Source organism: Anopheles coustani, chromosome 2, assembly GCF_943734705.1.
Source record: "Anopheles coustani chromosome 2, idAnoCousDA_361_x.2, whole genome shotgun sequence".
Taxonomy (NCBI): Eukaryota; Metazoa; Arthropoda; class Insecta; order Diptera; family Culicidae; genus Anopheles; species Anopheles coustani.
This window is the reverse complement of record NC_071289.1, coordinates 88,887,167-88,897,289: the sequence shown is the minus strand read 5'-3', so window position 1 is coordinate 88,897,289 and position 10,123 is coordinate 88,887,167. Positions and strand designations below refer to the sequence as shown.

Below are 10,123 nucleotides of genomic sequence, written 5' to 3'. Positions count from 1 at the left end.
GCAGGACGCATCGACGCAACTGCCCGGTCGTATGTATCGCCGAGAGCGTTGGTGGAATGTTGACCGCACCGAACCGTTGATGGGAAAGGCTCTTTAGCATAAATTATGAACATCCAGCACCACTCCACCGGTCGGTTCTTGGTGGCCTCATAAGCGGCAGCTCTCCGGATGGACCGAAATCCCCCGTTCGGGAGTGGAAGCTTTTTGTGTCACAAATCGTTGCCTATCATCATCAGCAGCATCCCCGAATGGCTGACGAGTTGTAGTGGCGTGGTTTTCCCGACTCTCTGAAGTTAGCAGCGGAGCGCTTGGAGCGGGGAATAAAATATGCATGATCAAAACGCCATCTACCCACATCCCGTGGCTGGTTGTGTGAATTCTTGCGAGTTCTCCAGCGAGCTCGATGTCTAGACTCGTGGACCATGGACGTGCGTTGTGGACTGTAGACCAACAGAATCATCCAACCGAATCGAGCCACCGAACAACTGTGCGCTGTGCCTTGGGGTAAGAAATTATATTCAGGAGAGCACTGGCTTGTAACCCACCGGTCCAGTGTTTCGTTGTACTCCTTCCAAACATATCGTCTGGCCGCCAGCCGGATATGAAACACTTCACCAGGGTGTACACCGTTGCAACTTCTCCCACGGCCAAATTGCATTCTTTCTACCTCCTTGTCGCCCTCCGAAGATCTACATCCACCGTAACAATAGCCATGGCAGATGCCGTGTGGGAGCTCCCAGTACTCCCAAGTTGTGCCATTGTTGGAAGGTGCTAAACCACTGAAACATGTGCACACAGCGCAGTGTTGGGTGACGAAGCCGAGGGTCAGGATTTTGCAACAGGAGAGAATGGGCAGCCGTCGCAACATCCATTTCGGTCCGCACTGGCACCACCATTCCGTCCAGAGGACCAACAATATATAAGGTAGCAGGAACTTGTTCCACTTCCCGCGGCAACATAGTGTACTGTTTGCTAGTTTCTGTGGTTCATAAGAGCCACCCCACTGCAAACACTTCTACCCATTCCGGGTCAGACGGTGTGCAGGAGTGGCAGCTGCCCTTGTTGGTAGTCATAAAACTAAAAACTAATTAAGTGGAATAGTTGAAGCCGAAGTGAAGGTTACTAAATTGCACCCTAACTGAGCGAAATTAGACTATAAATATCATTAGCCGCTCCGGTATGGGCGGGTGCTCTTAAAATTTCATCTCCCCATAATTTTCTCTCATGGCCCGTAAAAACAGGGAACCGTCTACGCCTCAAGCGGGCGAGGGAGGCTAACGAAGCTAACCCACATTGTGTTATTGTGACGCAAAACGTAAACGTTGCCACCGATAGGTGTCGCGTGAACTTTCTTAGGAGAAATAAAAAAAGACTTTCCTGCTGTAAATGCATGGTGACACTTAACGGTTACAGTGAGTGTGGCTATTTATTTATCTTCGATCATTCTTGCAGGTCAATTCCTAGTTATACGTTTGAAGAACCCTGCCGATGGCATTAACACTTTTACGACACAATTGGAAGAAAGGCATAGTCCACTAAGTGATGATTTTATTTCGATGGTGTTAAACATAAAGAGACGCCATAAACCCAACGACGACACAAGTCACAGTTCCCCAGCGAAGCTCACGGTTAATGACGCGGGCAGCGAGCGAACTCCACGTTCGCGTGTCGGAATCGATGGACGCTTCAATCCATGGCCGGAATCGGAACACATCCGTGTACACACCGGGCAGCCCGGGCCGCCCGCAGCCCCAGCCGAAGCTAACGATTCCATAAAGCGTACCGTTACAAACGAGCGGACCTCCGGAGTCCCCCTTGCACGAGTCGATACCACCCAGGAAGCTGCCGGCACAGAACGCACCGTCCGGTACGTTTTTGACCTCACTAACGGAGCGATTACACTGCGCCAGGTCCAGTATGGCCACGTCCGCCCGCTGCAGACACACCGGAATGGAACGTTTTTTTCCCTCCCGCGTGCGACCCCAGCCGAAGATGGTACACTGGTGCCACCCTTCGCCGGGGGACCGGGCCGGAAGTGGGATCGGGTGCACATATCTCGGGCTGCTCTCCAAGTCGAATGGACTACTGGCGGCCACTAGGCCAATGTCGGCGTGCAGAGGTTTTGGGTCAAAGTGTGGATGGAGAAGGTAGCGGAAACCCCGACGCATCTGCATCGGGGCGTAGCGATCGTAACGGTTCAACACGCCGGCCACCAGGCCGATGTTGGACGCCGAGGTACTTAAGCAGTGCGCTGCGGTAAGCACAAGCTGGGCGCTAATCAACGACCCACCGCAGAACAGTCCGGATCCAAATCCGTACCGACGCTCGTGAGCCAGATTGCGCAGAGACACGATGAACGGGGCATCGCCGGAGCGGGCGTTCATCCCGCCGATGATTCGTCCATGCGGGCTTTCGTCGCAGTTATACAACTTTCTATATTCTGCGAAGAAAACAAACAGCTTCCATCAATCTTTAGGACTCTCTCGGGGACACACACACGTGCCTCATGTCGAAAGGCAGCACTCATCCTACCTTCTTTTGTTTTACCAGTCGTGTTGCCGAAGGATATGGTTTCATTTATGGGCCATACTTCACCGACTTGTCCTTTCGGGTGCTCCCCGTGGGACAGGTCCGCCGTGCATTGGATCATCGTGGCGAAACAGTGAGAGTCCCACTTTTGAAAAGCTTGAAACTTATCAACAAACTTTGCGACTGATGGTTCCTTTGAGGGAAGGATACGTCCCAGAGGTTCGGCTTGTTGAAACGTATCGTTTGGGGGATTTGCGGGGAGAAATACTCCATCATGCTTTGAAGATACGACCTTCGACGATGGTGGCACCGTTGCGCGCAGCTCAATGTTGCATTGATTGAAACTGTTTTCAGTTTTGAATGTATTCCAAAGTCTCTTTGAACTGTTACCTTCATTCGTCGTACGGATGAGTCTTTCAACTTGAACCTTAAACTGGGATTGGTTTTGGAAACATCGTTCTATCACGTGTGCGTTACAGGATGCTTCGTTGTGCCTTTCACCATCGTTTATCGTTGTCTGTTCGGTAAGCACGCCCCCGCCCTTAGGCGTTGAATGTAAACCACAAATTTGCTTCAAAGATGGTTGTTCGCTCAAGTTGCCTCGGCTACGACTTGAAGCGGTACCGTTACCATTGGGGCAATTTCCCAGAACGCCAACATCTTCCCTAGGACGCTCGATGGCTGGAACGTAAACTGTGTAGGATGCAAATGATCTTTAATTCCCGGAAACTTCTCTACGCTCATTATCAACGTCGGGATGGAGGACAACCTACCGGCATACGACAACCAGGCGCCATACGTCAATTGATTCCACTGTACTATCCCTTCGCAGGAGCCGGCTGAGTGGGATGCGAAATTGCACTCCATTCCGCCGCCATAATGGTCGTAGACGACGGTGCAATTCGTCCGGTTGCAAGGAGACCGCACCATAAAGCACTCAATCAATCGACTGTCGGTTAGTTGTGACCACCAAGGAAAACGGTAGCATTTTCTCGACGCGGCACCGTTGGCTTCAGGTGTTCGTTTTCCCGGTTGAAACATGTTTTCAATTAGCGTTTCTACCAGAGCTTCCGACATCGTGTGGTGGCGGTGAGTTACTTCTTCGTCGATACGGCCGATGGCGGGCCATTTGTTATGGACTGGTGACAAGAAAGTGAATCCAGCAGCAAACATTACCGAGCTCCAGGTCATGACGATGATAATAGAGATGACGATGTGGGCGACTTTTAGAACCATTTTCTGCTCTTTGAACACATGGTCAGAGCGTAATAACTGGAAACGAAAAGACCTTCAAAGAAGATTTGGTCTGGTCATACTAGTTTTTCTATTTTTGCTTGAGAATTTTAATTCGACCTGGTACTATGATAAACTATTACTGTTGCAAAACTGTTGGTTGCTTTGATTGCATCCAAGTGAAATAACTCTTCATATAAAAATCTTATTTAAACAAGTCCTTCAATATAACCAAGCAACTGTTTTTGAAACAAAGTTTATAAGGATGATACTACGCCACTCGCCAAATAATAATAAAAATTATGCCCAAAAGAATATGCTATTTCATGCTTGTTAGTTTTTGCACGCTTTTAGATGAATAACTAAAACATTCCACCACGCTGCTGCAACAATTTAAATCAACCGGCTAGTTTTGCAATTTCGCATCGGCAGTTTGGACATTTAAAAAATAACCCCCTAGCTGAAGAGCTATTCGTATGTTCACGTGTTTTTTTTATTGCCACGCCGAAGTGCCGTTCTATTTTGCCACCATTTTCACGCTTTTCGATTTTGGATCGGTTTAGATACGAACCCAACGGAGGGTAACGATAACTGGTCCGAAATTTCATGGTGCTGTTGCTTCAGTTGTACCGGTTTTATAGCAGTTTTGTTTTTCAGTTTCGAAAGTAGAAGTTTTCTGCCGTGCCAATTGGGCTTTGTTATGGTTAGATTCCGAACTCGTTTTCCATTTTGCATGAACCTCGCTGAATTCGGCACCTTTCCGTTTACCGGGCCTGCATCGGTGCAGCGACTCCTGCATGCCATGCCGCTTCACCAACATTGGGATCGCAGGCAAAGCGGATAACACCACGGTTGTCTAATATTTATTGCATTTCCATTCAAATGAAAACTCACATGAAATATGTGTGGCGTTCGTTTTCGGGTGTGCCGGTTTGCCTGGTTTCCTTTTTAATCTTTCCTCCTCTCGTTCTTGACATCACTCCTGTTTCATCGCGGAGGAAAAATTGGTTTTTTGTGGATGTCGTTGGCATTTAATTTGTACCTTGCCGGTCTTAGGCACAACTATCTATTTTTGGCGTAGCATCCTATATTGGAAAATAGTTGAGTAAACGTAGATATAGCAGAATTTAAATCATATCATGTTACGCATATTTGATGCTCGTTACAAATAGATAATTCTGCTTGTAAAACAATCCGTAAAGGTAACAGATTTAATGAAACTGATCAAAAGGAATATATCAGATTATATTGTATTCGATGCTACTTGTATTTTTTTATTGTTCCTTTGAGTAACAAAACGTTACTATTGTGTTTTTGATTTGGTATTACTGCTTATTTCTTTTAAATTTTAGATATACCAAGTTTCTGCCATTATTTGATTTTTTTTAATGTGCTTTGAATACATATTTTAGCAAATACAAATCGACCGATTCAGTGTGGGGATTCGGATTTTCATAAACTGACACAAGCACTGAATTCAAATTTTCAATTTGCTACAAGCCACTCTAGAAACTGCCGTGGTAGTTTAAATCCAATTAAAAATTCATACCTTTTTGGCGACGCTTCGATGACACCAAGGGCAACTTGCTGCAACACGTCCGGTGTCGATTGGTGATTTCGGTTGTATCAAAAATTTATTGCTACCAAATACTTGTATCCGGTTCGATCCCGATGCTCCGGTTCGGTTTGTTCACGGGTACAAGGATCCTCGAAGTTGCTACACAGCATCCATGCGAGGAGGTTTTCCGACGACCTTTTGTCAACCGAGAATGGGTTTTACATATTTTATGAAATTTTCATTACGGTTTCAGTTCAAACGAAGCAATATATTGTCATTTACGTCCAGGGATGATTTACGTTCTGCTTTATCCGCGCATCGGTACCTTCATGTCCCTTTTCGTTGCCCTTTTTACATATCTATCGGTGTTAAATGAGTTCGTTTCGATCTCTTTAGCTTTCAGGCGAATGGGGTTTCATAGAAAATGTATGATTTTGAACTGTTCGATTGAATACGTGGAACTCTGGCAAGCGTTGTTTTTTTGTTCAAGTCGAATGGTATCATCTCAAAATCAATAAATCTGGCTTTGACGAATCTTACAAAATAATATATTCATTCTTTATATAGAGTTTTCTGGAAGCAGTGTACAAAAGGCTATACGCGTTACGTTATTTACTGTATGTACATAACAAAACAGAAGATTTTAAAGGCGTTTATACCTTTTTCAAATATGGTTATTTTCTATTCAAAAACTATTTAATTTCCTTATATTGAGCATACCCTGTGTGAAAAAAATATCGCAACAAACGATTTCAAAAGTCATGAAACGATCGTCTAAACAAAAAGGAAACAGATTGCCCATGTCATATGAGAAATGCAAAGCAATTCGTTCGACTGTAGTAGAAGTGTTCGGGCCTGTTCAAGCTATCGATGACATGATGGATTCGAGTGAAAACAAGGATGAAAAATCATCAGCTTTCTTACTGCTTGGTACATCCACTCGGTTTGTCGATTGGGAACGGCAGCAGAAAATCCCTCCGAAGAACAACGAACAAGATCGAACTGAAATCTTGGAAGGCTTGGCGCAACATGCCCTTAGCAAATTTGTTTTACAATTGTTTGTTCTTTCCCGAGGGAAATACGATACGGGTACGGATGGCAGGGTATCGAAATGAACACTACTACTAAGTCCAACTGCCTAAGGAAGATTTGATGGCAAAAACTTCCGGCTTATGTTCGAGCCAATGATGATAAATTCTGCCGAGAAGAAAAACTTTATTTCTTTTCCACTATCGTTGAGGCTGAACAACTGAATCGCTTTAATTCTATCAGAAACGGTAAGGGCCAGACGAAAAGATTGGCACCGTGCATGGATAGTCAAGTTTGAAAATCTTTCAAGACATGGAAGTGATTTGAAAGCGGATTGATTCGGAAAATGTGATGTTCGGGCGAAATTCTTTCAAAGCAATTTTTACCATCACCGACTCATTTGGAAAGATTTATTACGGCTACGGTTTTCCGGCAGCAATTTTATTCCGCTAAGCGTTTTCTTTCGTATATTTCCGCTTTGTGCCCAAGGCGTACTTAATGCAAGCAGAATCTTTGACCATCGAATATTAAACAGCTTTTGGATAATTATCGATAGTGGTGAAACGATTATACTGATGCTCTAATGGAATATCCAAATTGATGTCACTCGGTTTATAATTAGCTTCGAGGTTTGGAGTTTTCTTTCAAGAAAAAGGTTGCAAAAATGCTTAAAGATAGTTCATATCTTTAGTGAAATTTTTTACATGAAAACTTTATATTTTTCTCTCAATTTGCACGGTTTATTAACCCTAATTAGGGGATGATTGGCGAATCGAACGATTGCGTTAAATTATCTACTTACCCACGAAAACGGGGAAATGTTTCGCTTGAGTGCATAATCACTCTGATTATGGAGAAATGAAGCTGAATGTTAATGTCGAAACGATTTCCGTTTCCAGCTGACGCCGGACAGCTTGAATGATGGTGCCTTTCCGGCTACAGCGTATGAGGAGTTTTGCATGGAAAAACTGGCAGTTGAAATTGACGAGCAGGAAGGAAAAGAAAACTCCTGTAACTGAATAAATATTGCTCCATTCCCGACAAAACACCATGACTTCACAAAATGTAACGCATAAAGATACTTTTATTTATTCTTAAGCTGAACTTGCATTTTTTTCTTTCCATTTTCTTCTACGGTTATTCTTCCTTGTAAAATACTTTTGTACGAGTGTTGTCACGTTTTCGCACGGTTTCGGGAATGATAACGAGTTTTGTACATTTGCCTCCTCCTATCGGGTCTCGGGTGCACGGAAATACGCATCGTCATCCTGCACGTGCCCGTGTTCGTCTTGAGAAAAAAGTTTCACCTTTTATACTCTTTATCGTAATCACCTCACTCTCGAAGGGTAGATAGGGTTACGTACGAACAGTTTCGTGCAGGGGGGAAAATGTACCAGGTAGGGTAGTGGTTCACCCCCCTTAAAATGGTTCGAGCCAAAGGATAAATTCGTAAAATTTATTAGCAGAACTAAGAGCTTTTTCACGCTTTTTCCTCAACGTGTCGCTCTGGCGTCGGACGCTAGGAAAACGATTTCGCCGCGTCGCGAAAAATAAGTCGGTGAAGTGTGGCCACATTTTCGCATGCCGTTCGAGGGAGGGAACAAATTTTGATTCAATTTTATTCTTCCTTCGCTTCAGCTTAGCATTCGAGCTGCGTGGCAAATTGGAATCGTTACCCCCCATTTTCCAGGAGCTTGAGTTTAAAAATTAAACCATTTCGGTATGGTTTCATCATTGGCAATGGTTTCTGGCAGAGCTGGTAGACGATGTGAAGCGGGCAAGGTAGTTCAACTTGTAGCTCGTTTGATTAAACTAGGGTTGTGAGTGTAGTTTTTGGTGTTGAATATTCATTGCGAAGCTTTTGCTATATTCTTCCTTTTATTAGAAATTTTTACAACTTTCTACGTAGTTAATTTTCGCGAAAGCAACCGTGAAGGTAAATGGCAACGATTAGCAACTTTATGTTTTCTCGCCGAGAAAAGTCTGAAATTGATGAACGAAACAAATTTATGCATAAAAGTTCACCCGGGCTGCATTTGAATAAACCGTTGGAGGTACTTGATTTGGGAAAACTATTTCTCCCGACCCGGCCCACACCTCGCCCATGGGCCATGATTTATGTTCATTTTTATAAGCTCTTTATGCTTCAACTTTTGCCACGTTCCGTCATTTCGAAACCGTGTGCTGCTCGCACCCTTTTGAGCCAGCACAGCGAGCTTGCAAACTAAAAATGTAGGTTTCCTTTCATGAATTTAAACATGAGCTGGCTGGTTTAAGTCGCGTTGCAACTTTATCCCCATCAGGTGTTGTGGGACGTCTGTGTGCAGCTTATTCCGTCAAGACCGGTGGCGCGAGGGATGGTTTTATGCATTTTATGTTGTATTTTTATCACCACGCTTCCGGTTCAACATTCGCGTAAACTGTTTGCCGAACGGAGTCTGAAGGTTTGCGATGCTGGTGGGGATGGTGCAGGTGCAAAGTGCAACCACGTGTACCATAAAAATCAATTGGTTCCGTTGTTCGCCGTGGACGTTGTATACGCGTGCAGATTGCAGTTGGAAAAGTCATTGATTCAAGCGTCAATGCCAGGCATATTGCGATGATCAAGTTTAAGGAAAGAAGTGTGCAATAAGCAAATAAAAAACAACTTGAGCAGTGCAATAAAACTATGTAAATAAAAAGGCAGGTCATAACTAGAATATACGCAACACAATCCAACAAAATTCCTACATTAATCAAACCATATCTCACAGAGGTTTTAGTAACAGGAGATTGGACTGGTTTTATAATTCAATAGTTTAAAAAACTTTTAATTTTCATTAAACAATTTTCTATTTCATAGGAAATAAAAACCACATATTACTCACGATCGTTTTCTACCAATTAAATGAACGTAAATTTAATGTTACATCAAAGAATTCTCATTTCATGGGTGATTTGGATCGGTACCATATGAGTTTGAAATTGAATTCCACCTAACTCAATTTAACCATCCGAGCATGCTTGATCGATATTACAGTTAATGCGTCGTCTACGGTGTTGGGACGGTGTAGATATGGTTCATATGAAAACGCAATTTAATTATGTTTGTGCTGTCAAGAACTTGGAAATCCGTTTTGACCAAAGAAGTCGTTTAAAATGAGAATGTCGATTTATAATAATTATAAAAGTCAACTGTGAGAGTACATACTTGTACAGAATACAAGACTAGTTAAAATAAAATTCAACACGATAATTGTTTAAACTTGATCCAGTTATATCTCGTCCTTTGTGAAAGACCATGAACTAAGTCGCTAAAACACTGGCACGTTGCATCATAAAACGTACTAGCTGCGGCCAAACTTTAACCCTTTGGATCTCCTCTCTACAAATCCTCTCGAACACGGTCTCATCACTGTATCTATTTTTATTTTCTGCTTTCCCGGATCACTAACCGACACACGAGATGCAAAACTTTCAATTGCTTTTCGGCACGTGACCCAGTGTGCAGCCGCTGCTTCCGTTTCCGGCACGGCGCGAGGTGTATGCTGTGCAGAGCGTAAAATAATTACCCAATTTTCCAACCGACCGATTCGGATCTCCGCTCCTGGGACGGTTTCTCCCCGATTTTTGCGTTTAATGTTGGCCAGTACACGGCTCGTTGCGGTTGATTATTCGACCTACCGGGGACTCTGGGATGATAATTTGGTAAAAGTACAGTTGGTTTGGAATTTGGTTGCTCATACAATGGGAAAAATTCAACATGGCGTTGCACGCAGTCCTGGTTGAGTGATA

General features: G+C 43.8%; 1 protein-coding gene across 1 annotated transcript; it reads right to left on the bottom strand.

Moving 5' to 3' along the window:
• Nucleotides 1–1,562: 1,562 nt before the first annotated feature.
• On the bottom strand, nt 1,563–2,650 carry LOC131265281 (trypsin-3-like). Its single transcript, XM_058267542.1, has 2 exons — nt 2,533–2,650; nt 1,563–2,440 (listed from the first exon to the last, which is right to left on the bottom strand). The coding sequence occupies exons 1-2, from the start codon at nt 2,648–2,650 to the stop codon at nt 1,563–1,565; spliced, it is 996 nt and encodes a 331-aa protein (XP_058123525.1).
• Between the last annotated feature and the right edge of the window lie 7,473 nt (nt 2,651–10,123).

Excerpts from the sequence above, each read along its gene's own strand:
- LOC131265281 (XM_058267542.1), bottom strand. The coding sequence starts at position 2,650 with ATGATCCAATGCACGGCGGACCTGTCCCACGGGGAGCACCCGAAAGGA. Across the intron at positions 2,441-2,532 it reads GACTGGTAAAACAAAAGAAG|AATATAGAAAGTTGTATAAC; the intron begins GTAGGATGAGTG and ends TTTTCTTCGCAG.